The sequence below is a fragment of the Dicentrarchus labrax genome, unplaced genomic scaffold (genome assembly GCF_905237075.1).
Source record: "Dicentrarchus labrax unplaced genomic scaffold, dlabrax2021, whole genome shotgun sequence".
NCBI lineage: Eukaryota > Metazoa > Chordata > Actinopteri > Moronidae > Dicentrarchus > Dicentrarchus labrax.
In genome coordinates, this window is record NW_026136707.1 from 20,994,782 (window position 1) to 21,008,009 (window position 13,228).

General features: G+C 44.2%; 1 protein-coding gene across 2 annotated transcripts in view; it reads left to right on the forward strand.

Moving 5' to 3' along the window:
* Positions 1–13,228, forward strand: part of LOC127367249 (nuclear factor of activated T-cells, cytoplasmic 1) — a 59,209-nt gene that overhangs the window by 2,055 nt on the left and 43,926 nt on the right. For both annotated transcript variants that reach the window (XM_051406945.1, XM_051406947.1), the window contains exons 2-3: positions 1,911–3,015; positions 4,846–5,005. In XM_051406945.1, the coding sequence (XP_051262905.1) occupies positions 1,911–3,015; positions 4,846–5,005 (1,265 nt within the window). The remainder of the gene's footprint in view (positions 1–1,910; positions 3,016–4,845; positions 5,006–13,228) is intronic.

Here is a 13,228-nt window from a genome sequence, read left to right on the forward strand (position 1 = left end):
TGGGGAGGGAGTGTTTTGATCATGATAGCATAATTGAGAAAAATTGTGGAGGACAGAACGAGCACGCTATAATCTGTGTGATAGTCAGTGTTTTCAAATTAACTCTGCATACACCACATTTTGAATGGACTGAAAACAATTGTAGAGGCTTTGCCTTGAGTGCAAGAGTGACTCAGTTTATGCTTCTTCCATTTGGTTCACCCCCCCCCAAAAAAAAAAAAAAAAAATATATAATTTTATTAGTTCAGCAGATGTGACCCGGAAAAGCAAAGTTTCAAAACAAGTGCAGCACACAAGAGTGAAAGTCCCAGTGTGTTTGAGTGGGTGTTAGAAGAAGTCAAGTATGTTGCAGCATAGTGCATTGATCGTGCACACGTTCAGAAGAAAGGAAAAAAATAACAGCTGCAACTCTGAGCAAAGTCACTCAAGCCTGAAGTAAGAAGGTGTGTCACGCCGGGTGGAGTGGACAGGAGATTATCATCTGTTCAGCACTAGAAGAGGATAAACCAGAGAGGAAAGCATCAGTAGAGGCTCAGCTGAAGGCATACTCATTTTTATGTTAGACTTAGTGTATAATCACTGGGGCAGAGATGAGTTTCCAGCGTGAAGAGCAAGAGTTTGATTTCAGCGATGTGTTTGAGTACAGACAAGTTGCCCAGAATGAACCTAAGAAAGGTGGGTACTCAGGGGCAATGGAGGGCTTTTTTTAATTGTATGTCCTGTATAGTTTACAGTGTGAGGGCACTGCTGTGTACTCAGATCAATAGGGGAAAAACTTTATACATCAGTTTGCTTCTGTGTAAAAAGGCTGTGAGAGGGTCTGACTGATTTAGCATTCTGCTAACCAAACAAAAGCTAAATGTTTTATTATAATTCCATATTTATGTTCTTAAGTCTCTGTTTTGTAAATTTCAAAATGTTTCAAATATGGTTTTCTATGATATGCTTGAATATTATGATAAGTGATTGCCTAGGATTGCTTAGGAACCTGTGAAAGGTGTCATTGAACTTTTGACATATTGAATTGGTCTGATGCACATCGCATAATCACCTCTGAAAATAGACTCTCATAAACTAATTTTAGACTGCCTACCCACATATTATGCGATGTGTGACAGATTCATCATTTCATGTGATCCACAGCATTGTGGTTAACAAATATAGCACACAGCATCAAGGGGAATGCCCTTCACTGGGTTTCAGACTGAATGGTTTTCATGCTTTAACCACGTTTACCCTCATTGACATTATCAATAAAAGGCAGACATGAAGTTTACAACTGTTGACACAACAGTCGGCCGCTACAAGGCTAAATGAAGAGGCATATCTGCTAGGCTACATGTGCCTCCACTGACTGAGTTTGTATGTCATTGCACTTGTCTGTTTGTAATTTCCTTGTGTGCCTGCTTGTGCGCGCCCTTTGTTTGTGTGTGTACCACAGTGCATCTGTGTGTAACACTGCAGCAAACTCTCTTTGACTTAATCACAAGCTCAGAGCGATGCGAGAGTGCTGTCAGTTTTCCACAGGGGAGGGCCTAATTCACTCAGTGAGTGATGCAATCAATCAAATAAAGCATCCATCAGCGCTGCTGGAGGAATTCCTGTAGAGTACATATGACAGCAGGGAGTGCCAAATAGAGCCTTAGATGAACTGATCAAACAAACAGAGTGGCTGTGCAACTTGCGACTACACAGCAACCACATACAGTAACTGCTTTGAGATGATTGCTAAGCTTCTCCAGATGTTTATAAAGAAGGGAGGCAGTCATTCGCTGCAAGACATATTGGTAAGATTTGTGTAGGGGTATTGTTCTAAAATGTCATAATGTAATGGTTCTGAGCATTTGCTCAGTGGCATGTTGTCATACACTAAACTTCACTATACTTAAAATATACTTCTTTCTTTTCAGATGCATACAGCTACACACCAAATGTCAGCTTGTCCCTTCCACTGGGCATGGGCAACCCCTGTCTGGCCACCCAGTACCACACCTTACAGTCCAGCCCAATCATCTCAGTTTCCTCTTGCCACCAGACAGGCTACAGCCTCCAGAATGATAACCATGCCTCATCAGGCTATTACCTGCCCCACGGCCTGAGACCTAATGGGGCCCCAGCCCTGGAAAGCCCTCGTATTGAGATCACTGCCTATAGTCAGTATCCTGAGGATGAGGTTGAAGAGAGCAGCAGTGAGGACCACATCATCAAACGAGGTGTTAATTCCATCGTGACGCTGACACTGCCCAATGCGGATGGCTACCGTGATCCCAGCTGCCTCAGCCCCGCGAGTAGCATTTCCTCACGTAGCTGTAACTCCGAGGCATCCTCTTACGAGTCCAGCTTCTACAACTACGACAACTCCCCACAGAACTCCCCCTGGCAATCTCCCTGCGTCTCTCCCAGAGGCTCATCTTCACTCCTGTCTTGTCCACATGCCAGTGGCCCTGCAGCCTCCCCTCACCATTCACCATCCACCTCCCCTCAGATAGGAGCAGTGGCCGAGGAAGGCTGGCCAGCGCATCCTCGCGGCTCCAGGCCTAACTCCCCTTCCTGCATTGGAGGCAGTGGAGGCAATGGCGGGGGTGGTGGCATGGGGAAGAGAAAGTACAGCTTCAATGGCACCCCCTACCGTCAGACATCCTGCTCACCCATCCAGTCGCCCACACCATCCCCGCATGGCTCCCCAAGGGTCAGCATCACAGATGAGAACTGGCTCGTCAACACCAACCAGTACACCAACTCTGCCATTGTGGCCGCCATCAACGCTCTAACCACGGATGGAGTGGTAGACATGGGGGAGGGAATCCCAATCAAGACACGGAAGACCATGCTGGACCACTCACAGTCCATGGGCCTAAAGGTGGAGCCTGGTGGCGAATTGCTAGGTCCTGATGGGGAGCTCTGCCATGAGGACTACCCCTCCCGACTGGCCCTCAAGAAAGAGAACTATTGTGGAGGGTTCCTGGATGTTCCCCAGCATCCATACTCCTGGTCTAAACCCAAGCCTTACCTCAGGTGGGTGGAGCTGCTCCAGCAACTCAGTAGTACTATAAAAATGTTTAACATTCAAATCTGCAAGATGAAACACTTGACGATGAAACGTCAGTGTAAAACCAACTCAGTAATGTTGCCTCTAAATTTCCTTGAGAAGACAATGAAGCACACACTTCATGTTTACTTTAGACAGATTTATGGTTTCTAACATTCTGCCTAGGGACTTCTGCAGTGCAAAGGAAAAAACATTCTTTGAATAATGCCATTACTTTACCCCAGTGTTGTCTTTTCGTTTCCACATTTAGTGTTGTTTATTTATGGCGAGAACATGATTGTTTTAGTTTTTAATCTTCAAAGGCCATATCAAAAGGCAGAAATCCAAAAGTTGCACTACCAAAAGAGTTCTCTTTGAAGATCAAAACTATTTTATAAATCATATTTCACAGGGAGGAGTTGCATGTGTGTGCCACTGTTTCTATAGCAACCCACACACAAACATAGGAAGGCATACGGACACAATGGCATGCACACGCTCACACAAATACACACATGCACTCAACTATGTAATTGATTTTTGACTTTTGAGCAAGGTACAGTTCAATTTTGTGTCCCTCGTGGCATTTTTTCCGAGCCAATAACACACTTTCCTGTCGGAAATCAAGTGTTTGATTAAGATAGTGAGCAACAGGAAGTAATGGTGACAGGCCTGGCTGAAGGGGAAGCAGTCTGTGGGTTAATCAGCCGGCTCACTGCCTGCTCTGTCTCGCCATCAGCCCATCTCTTTCTGTGAAGCTAGCCTGATGTCATACACTGACTGGGCAGATAAAGCCCTGTGGGGGGAAATCGGTTCGTTTTGGGTCAACAAACAGCCCTTAAGTTCCACAAAGATGCCAGAGATTGGTTTCAGTTGAGCCACCCTTCAGGTCAGGGGTTTGCGCTTACCAGGCATCCGGCATAGAGAAATATTGTCTTGCACGTGTTTGTTTTGGTTTAGATATCTCCACAGTGTTCACATGGGAAGCTCTGCCTCCCCATCTCGAGAACAATGATGTTAAAGGACGCCAGCTGTAGCGCTAAGAAAAAGATATCATGCTATCATGCTCCAAGGCTGGGTGTGCTGCTGACCTTATTCCATTGTATAACTCCATTGTCTTTAATACTAGTGTGGCTGTGTTATCAATTTGGAATGGATAGTAATTGTATCAAAGGACAGGCTGATTTCCAGTTTGTGTGAGATTTGTTTTTGTCCACTAGAAATGTCATTTCACCATTACTTTCTTAACTGCCTGCATCTGTTGACACCTGTCACACCATAATACAAAACACACTGCTCTCTAACCAGGGCACATTCGTCTCTCATTAATTTTTTATAAACAGGGCCATTAATTATTACCCAGGCCCCAGGAATTACAGACATCAGAATGACTTCAATTGATAAGATTATAGACCATGATGAAATCGTGAAGGATCAAGCCAGTTAGGTTACACTAAAGTGTCCTAATTGGAGGCAAATTTAAAGCAAGTTTAGAACTTTTTGATTTAAACTTCCTTGGCAGTGATGGAACCAAGGAAAAACTGCAACCTCACAGTTTCCTGCTTTGGCAAATCAAATGTGACTACAGTTTTAAGAATAGAATAGAAATACAAACATTCATTCTCCATGTTTTTTATTCCAAAAAGTCTGGAAACATACACAGCACTTCCTGTTTTTCAGGAAAGAATAAGCAGACACAGTATTTAGCACAAAAAAATAGAAATCACTCTGATGTTATATCAATCAGCAGTCGAGTAAACAAAGACATTTTGTGTATCGTTATTTCATTTTAATACAAATATGTCATGTTACTGCAGCCCATCTCTGCCAGCTCTTGACTGGCAGCTTCCGTCCTGCTCCGGCCCGTACAACCTACAGATCGAGGTGCAGCCAAAGTCCCACCACAGGGCCCACTATGAGACTGAAGGAAGCCGAGGGGCTGTCAAGGCGCTGTCTGGAGGCCACCCTGTAGTGCAGGTAAGGCACCAACATTATGTTAGCAAATGGTTTTTGAATCAGATCTTTTAGATTCTCTGTACACATTGCTGTTTACCAGAGACAAGGTTAGCTTTGTGTGTCGAAACCGTGTAATAATTTGCCGTCATTACAGCATAAGTTGTAACAAGCAGACAAGTACATGCTGATTAACTGCACTTTTTTCGGTCCAACAACAAGCTAGTGACATGGACATTTGGCTGTTGCTGACTTTATGACAGCATGTAGTCACAGAGCAAAGTCGGAGTAGCCATGACATTAGTCTTGACTCTGACATGCTCTTGCTATTTCTTTTTCTCAAAAAATTCAAGCCTATTTTTATTCCTTTCAAACTATTATCTGCAAAAATCCTAGAGCTTATTCTGTACAAATAATATATGACTTATATTGGATATACCAAAAAAACTAATTTTACCAGCTTGTCTACTGGTAAAATTACTACTGGCTTATCAGCTACTCTATTAGAAACCATTCTAAAAAGAAACTACAAGTTCATTATTTTAAACTTGAACTATTCACTGTCATTACATTATCATTGCAAACTTGTCATGACTTTTGATGGCAGCGGTGCAGTGTATACACACCTCAGTCTGTACGTTTTTGTATGTGCTTGTGTGCTGCGTTACTAATGTTCCCTGAAGCAGGGAGTCAATCTACTGCTGCAAAAGTTCGCACTGACAAGCAGCAGTGCATGCTGACTCAATTAGTATAGAGCAGGACCATCGCCTCTCACTATTGTACTTGGCGAACACTTAAAGAGCACACGTCAGTCTCACCAGCAGCACAGCACAGTGCTCCTTTCTCTGCTACACTGTCATCACACTGCGCTGACATCTTGGTTTACTCAAGGCGGGGTTCTAGTGACGGGTGCGTGTCCTTAAGGTTGAGGATCAATTTGCCTTTAATGTTGTCAATTCAAATTAAAACTGTGTTTAATAATTACAGGGGCATGCATTGAGTATAATTTTGTACAGACTGGACTTAAAGATTTCAGGTGGCATTTGCTCTATTTGTCATGTGGCCAAAACAAACACTGCACCCTGACAAAAAGTTCTTGGACCACTACAGTTTCAAGTTGGTGGTCCATTCTTGTGACACACATAGCATTAGACGCTGTAAGAGCCACAGCTGTTTTGTAAATAGATGCTGTCAGCACATCTTGGCCTGCTCAATGTCAAACACACTTGACAGTTGTTGGCCAACGTGGTGTTATAAACAGGCAATGTCAACCTTCAGGTTTTCTCTGTAAATACAGGTAATTATTCCCCTTCATTACAAACCTCTGTATATCAACATGCTGGTGAATCAACATTTTACCTCTGCACCTCCCCATGAGGCTGACCAGACTCGGTCTGCCATGCACAGCTGCGGCTGGCAGGTGACACTGGTTTTGATGTAGTTTACACTGTCTGACTCACTCCAGGGGCCAGAGCTAAAAGTCATGAGTAAGCATCCTGTGTGTCTTTGCATACACAGTGTTGTCCAGATTTAGATTGATGATTTGGGACCAATTTATTGCCAACTTTGCGAGGAGGTTTTCAAGTCTTACTGTGTATGTGGAGCAATTATTAGCAAGTAGTAGTCATGGAGAAAGCATGATGACAGCTGCTTTACTACCACACATCCTCCTACTCGCATAGCTCACACTTTACTCTTACTTTTTGGCAAGGAGTGATTTATGCCTCTGATATTGCATGTGCAGTCAATTGGGATATCTTGAGGGTTTCATAACAGTGGAAACCGCTGGAAGCATGGCAGCTGGCAGAAAGATAAATCTATAAGGATTATGCAATCATGTGTACATGCTACAGGGTAAAATACAGAAGAAGAGCTGTATCTTCGGGGAGTTTTTGCACAGTTTGGAGTACAAAATCTTCTATAAATCTGACTGTCTCTCTTGTTGTTGTGTTGTGTCAAATTGTGTTGTTGTAGTCTTGGAGGATAGGGCATGCTGTAGTCCCCAGTGCCCTGTGGTAATGAGTGGCAGGCGCTGGATGGGTGAGGTGCAGTCAAGGAGAATGAGTCAATAATGACACAGGGACACGGGTGTAGGAAGCAGCTAAGGAAGTTTCTGTGTGTATGTGTGTGTGTGTGTGTGTGTGTGTGTGTGTGTGTGTGTGTGTGTGTGTGTGCGCTTGTGCTAAAGACTGGAGCCAGTAGAGAGAAAAAGAGTGAAGGGGCAGAGGGAGTCACAAGGCAGCTGGGGCTTGGCTATCCCTGGAGATGCTCTGTATCCTGCTGATTAGGGCCTGGGTGGCCCTGAGGTTGGTTGTGCATGGCTCTGGTGGGGGTGTTGTGGTGGTGGTGGTGGGATGGCGGATAGAAGTCAAAATCCCAGCACCCATCGGACGCCACCTCCCCTTTCCATGCACCGGTGCCTCCCTCCCTCCCTGGGGGGCCTGAGGATGTCACTCCTTGTGAACCGTTCATCCTTCAACCATCTCCCAAACCCACACCAGCAGGCCTCCCTCGGTTGAAGCCCAGTCATCCACGGCTCCATTGTTTTTTTAGCTCATGGATGATCAGACACACGTGCTTTGAGTGATGGTGACGTGTGTTGGAAAACGACACAGGATGAAAAAACAGCAAGATGAAAAACATGAAGGGATACATTGTTTCTACAGCTTACGATGTCCTCCAGGGAGACAGCAACTGACAGATAGTCAAACAGAGATGCTTAACTGCTCATTTACTGTTGTTTTCTTGTTATTCAGTAACAAGCAGAGGTGTTTTTTTGCCAAACACACAGGAAGTTTCAGCATCAACATGGTCTGACATTATTCTAAGCTGCAGCAGATCGACCACAGAACATTCAGTGATATCCCCCACACAGGATGGAGAGATTGTGGGATGGGTGGGTGGATAGAATGGAGTGTCTATACTCAGGCCGCACACGGATGAAAATTTCTAGATTATGGGTTACCTCGACTCATTATCCCTCTGCTTGCACCGGCTCTCTTGGCTTCCCGTTCCAAATCTCAGTCATTTATTCTGGACTCGCACTCCGTCCTTGCCTCCCCTCCTCCACATCCGCAGCCTTTTAACCTCCTCTCTCCCGATTGGCCCACTTGGTGACCCCCACGACTGCTTTTCCACTTTATTTACTGCAGCAGACCACAACGCCATTAAGGGGATGTAGGGTACTCTATCGGCTCCTCTCACACGGTTCCAGACGCTCCACTCTCTCACCACAGCTATGCCAAACGTCGTCTACAGGATGATTTTCGAAGCCTTGCTCTGGGAAAAAAAACAACCTGGTCTACCTTCACTCAGTATACCACCACGACATTGACTGATGGGTTTTTCCATAGGAGAACAGTGAGAAGAAAATGTATTTGGACAGAATTATTTTCATTGAGAATATAATGGCTGAGGACGTGACCTGGATCTGATATAAAATGTGGGTTCAGGTTGAAGATGTTGCAAAGGCTTTCCGGTTGAACCTTATTCAGGAAACAAACAGACATCCTCCAGGCCCTTAGTAACAGCAGACAGCAACACCTGTGGAGTATTAAACCTATCGCGCAGCACGCATCACAGTCCTGCATATGGCTAGTACATATAGGATAATGACTGGCCTATAGGGCTTTCCCCCTCACGCATACACACACTCTCTCACTCAGTCTCTCATTAAGTCTAAAGCAGCAACAGACATGGTGTAATTTCAGCAGGATGTGGCCATCATCCCTATTAACGTGTGCGTGACTTAATACCCATCTCCCTTCCTCTGCAACTGTATGTAATGCACATCAAATTTGCAGTATGTTTCCGCCACGACGACATGAAAGACCTCGGCAAACATGTGCTAGGTTCTTCACATGTGCGGTTTCACCTTGGGATCCGGTGCTTGCTGGCTGCGTAATGTCTCAAAAGAAAAGCCCTGATCTACAGCACCCTATACTGTAGCTGCTAATTGCTCATTAAATCTACTGCCGCCTCTTGTTTGATATTCAAAAGGCTTGGTGTACCCTGTAGTGCTGTTAGAGCTTAGTCAGGGCTGTTATTCGTTGCCCAAAGGGGTATTTATGCCACTCTTAAATTGTGGTTCTCCATCTGCGGGGCTTCCCTTACACTGGTATTGGGCTACCACTAATTACCAGTTAATAGCAAGTGGAAAAAATGGAGCGAAATTTGCATCGTTTTCACTGGTTTGAGGTGATAACCAGACAGCCCACAGATTTATGAGGTAAGACACTGGTGGTTTAGCCGTGCTATTGGGGGGCACAGCAGTTGTCTGTGCATCATCTTACTCAAATTCTCTGTAGGTTTGGATGATATTTCCTATGGCAGGCTTGCTAACAAAGTCATTCTTTTTATATGGAATTTGGACCCTGACTGGTCTAGACATGGGCTAGTGCTTGAAACTATGCCCTCAGTGACATCACACTAAAGTACTCAGTTCAACAAACACTTTGAGGGATATAGCTGTTTGGTTGCTTATAAAAGGAGCTGATTTTTGGAGCTATAGGAATGCAGCACATTAAAGGATTGCATATGTTGCCTTATGCATTCAATATGAGGCACTGGAGACATTAGCAGGGCAGGAGGGTGATGGAGTAAAGTCTGGAAGGATAGACAACTTGGATGAGTGTACATTTAATTGGGTACAGCAGAGGCTGGCTGTGTGACTGTCAGCACTTGACAGAGAGAGGGGAGCGTGATAATGGGAAAAAGCCTGAATCTGCTGTTGTATTTCTCCTCCCTTGCTTCAGCCCAAACCCCCCCTCCTCTACTGCTTCCAGCCGTCTTCTCCCTCTCCTCTCCCCAATTCTCTGCGCCACGTGGACCTCTACGAGTCATGACATTTCTCCAGGCGGTGATGAAATCACTGCGGAGGGATAGAAGGCAGCCCACTGCAGGCCTGTAGAGTGTATTCACACTCAATTTCTAGGCAGGCCAGACACATCTAATTTACCAGCAAGTCATTATTAAACATTACATGTTCAAATCCTTTATTTGAACTATTGAGGCCAGATGCAGGCAGCATTCAGAATGTCACTGTTACTAAAGAAAGTGACAGCAAAAATGTGAATGTGCTATGAAAATATACATATATATATATTTATTAAATTAAACACCCTCTATCATTATTTTTTCACAACTGGTTTTCATTGAGTGAAGCAAAGAAAATTAAGAAAAGAAAAACTGTATCTCAAGGGCTAAAACCTTCTATACTGATTATGGATCTGTAATGGTCCAAAGGGACTGGGTGATGAATGGTGGAAAGTGAATGGGATTCACCCTCTCCCTTTCCAGCTCGACACCCCTCCACATCATCACAACTGACCCAGACAATACAGCTGCATACAATTACACAATTAATGCTTCAGCTGCCATATCCACAATGTTTAACTTGAGCCTCAGCTATCAGAAATGGCTCGTGCAACAGTGGCTTGTGGTGCGAGGTGTAAATGGATCTAGCTGACACAGTGGCAGAAGTTGGCACCCTGAAACAGCTGCAAATCAAGCCTTGATTCAAACTCGGTTTAGATTATCTCAAAATAAATATACAGTGCCTGTGCCAGATAGGCTGCAGTTACAGATATTAAAACTCATCTGGTCAAAATTAGCTGCTCTCTGCTCCAACCTCACAGGCTGCATTAGACTTAAATACGAAGCTGAGGTCACAGGTGTATGTGAAGCCTCCGTCGTAAGCCCACACTTAAAGTTTACGATACTATCTCGACTGTTTGGCCCACCAAACTTATTCCTCCTTTGAGAATAAAATGAAGAAGTAAGTTTTGTGCTCTGTTTGTGGTGTGCATTGAGTGAGCATCACAGGAGTTTAGCAGAAGCTAAGGGAGAGGGTCAGGGAGCACATATGGTAAAGGAATTGGGGGAGGTCGCCCAGGGGGGACTAGACCGCCTTCCTTTGCTGCTGGGAAGACTAGCGTCACCAAGAGGACTACCTGACCTCATTAATCACTTCCTCTCCTCCATGAGGTCACTACGGCTTTGAGTGTGGATGCCACCATCATTGTGCGCTACCACAAGACGAGTGAAGGGATAAAGACCCCATCCCCCCCTCAACCCTGCCTCCCTTGCGGGCCTCCTTACAGCCACGTGGCGGCTGAGGTAATGGTTGGAGGTCACCAAGAAGTCTACTGAGGCAAAAGTGACAGACGACACGGCTTTGTAGCGCGGCTGCCTGCGTTTTATTAAATCATAAGGGGACGTCATGCAATTTAACGCTCCGGTGTTACAGATTTGTACCTCATGCTCCACCATAGTGCTCTCACGAGTCAATACACATAAAGTAACTGGTAGCATGTGTGGCTATGGATAATTACCTCTGGTGACACCATAAGTAAAATATAACAAGAAGAGTGGGGTCTGCTGGTGAGATCACTGCATAGATGAAGTGGTCCCTTGGGATGCCAAAACTTCAAGAAGCTCCTGACCTCGGCCTAACTCACTGATGACTAGCATGTGTGACGAGCTCACAGGTCAAGACAGCTGCTAGAGACACTATGTGGAGCTGAAGAGAAAAATAGGACAGTTGGAACTAGAGATGAATGACAGCCTTAGCTTTACCCCTCCCATTGCACTTCCTTGATATCTGAATTAAAGAGCAAAGCCGGATAATCACTGGTTCTGAGATTATTGAAACATATGGCTATATGCTCTACTTCAGTGACTAGTCATATTCTATTTTTATTCAACATAATTAATACTGTAAATTCTTCAACTGGGAAGAAAAAGAACACATACACCGCCTTGTCCCAAATCCAAAAGATCTGTCATCAAGTACAGACCAAAGGCATTTAATCTTCAGGTTTATTATCAGGCCAGACAACTGTTAATACAGTATCCAGACAAATTTGTTCTAAAACCAAAGACATTAGGTGTCCATGACACCGTAGCACTAATTTCCACAAACTTCCAATGACGTAGCTCTCCAGTCCTCCACCAACCTTCCTCTTCCTCACACCCCCATCCCTGACCACCCTCAGAAAGGTAATTATAAACCCATTAATCAGATTATGTCATAGGTTACATGTGGTCTGCATTTTGTTATATGACTCAGTCAGTCAGTTAGTTAGATAAACAACAGGGGTCTTTTATTCTATTTGACGGTACCACTGTTTTCATGGAGCTCAAATAAAATTGGTCTGAAGCGATGCGCTGGTGTGTGTTGGAGTAATTGACCAATTTGTGGGATTTTTCAGATGGCCGTGGCTTCGTGAGCCCTGGTCTAGAGTAAGTGATCCCTCACCGTAAATGTCACATGCGGTCAAGTAGCCACCTGGGTGGATCCATGGAGGTCCACTCGATGAGAAGTTAGTCCTCTCAGTTTTCTTTTGGTCGAACCAGATGGATTCTGCATTTTCTGATGGTTTTAAGATTGGAGAGATTTCTAGGCCCACACCAGCCTCCGCCCATATGACCATACTGTATGACCACTTTGCACTGCAAAGAGCAAGCATATCCTGGGAGGTCTGCAGTCTAAGACTTAGTTCCACCAGAAATACACATTTTGTTGGCAAATTATTCTGGTCAGAAATCACTCACAAAGTATCAGTTGTCCTTCACCACACTTTGGAATTTGCAACCATGTCTGTGTGTTCATAATTTTTAGCAATTACACACTTGGATTAATCATCAAATAATGTTACTAGACACTGGCAGAAAATTATCCAGGGATGCTGAATGTAAATTGGCAGAACTTTATAGGTTATATTTGAAGTGTTGTTGACCCCAAAGTCAACAGTACTTTTTAAACTATGCATGGCTGTGGAGTTTTTCTCTTTTTTTAAAGATTTGATCTTTTTATTACTGGAGCAGTAGCAGCTAATGGAGGTCTTCTAGAGGAAGTGGTAGTTGTTTGAAGTGGTGGTTCTGATACAGGAGTCTCTTTCATCACAGTGGGACACAGTCTCTGAGCTTTAATGGAAATCATAATGCATGTTCATAACTGCCCAAAGGCAAAGGGGCTGGATGCCGTCTGCATGCCAAGCTCCATGAAGTTTTTTGGTCTTATTGCATTTAAGTGTAAAGTTTGCTTAAGTACTGCACCTATATAGGGACATTTATTGGACTCTAAATGTACTTGTCATAGAAAGGCAGAAAAAGCTGAATTGGGACATTGTGTCCATTGTTGAACAGTGCATGCTGTGACTTTTATTCCATTTTATTTACACCAATGATTTTAAAGTACGGTTTGTCAGTGTCCAATTTGGATTTAATCCCATAGATGCAACTCAT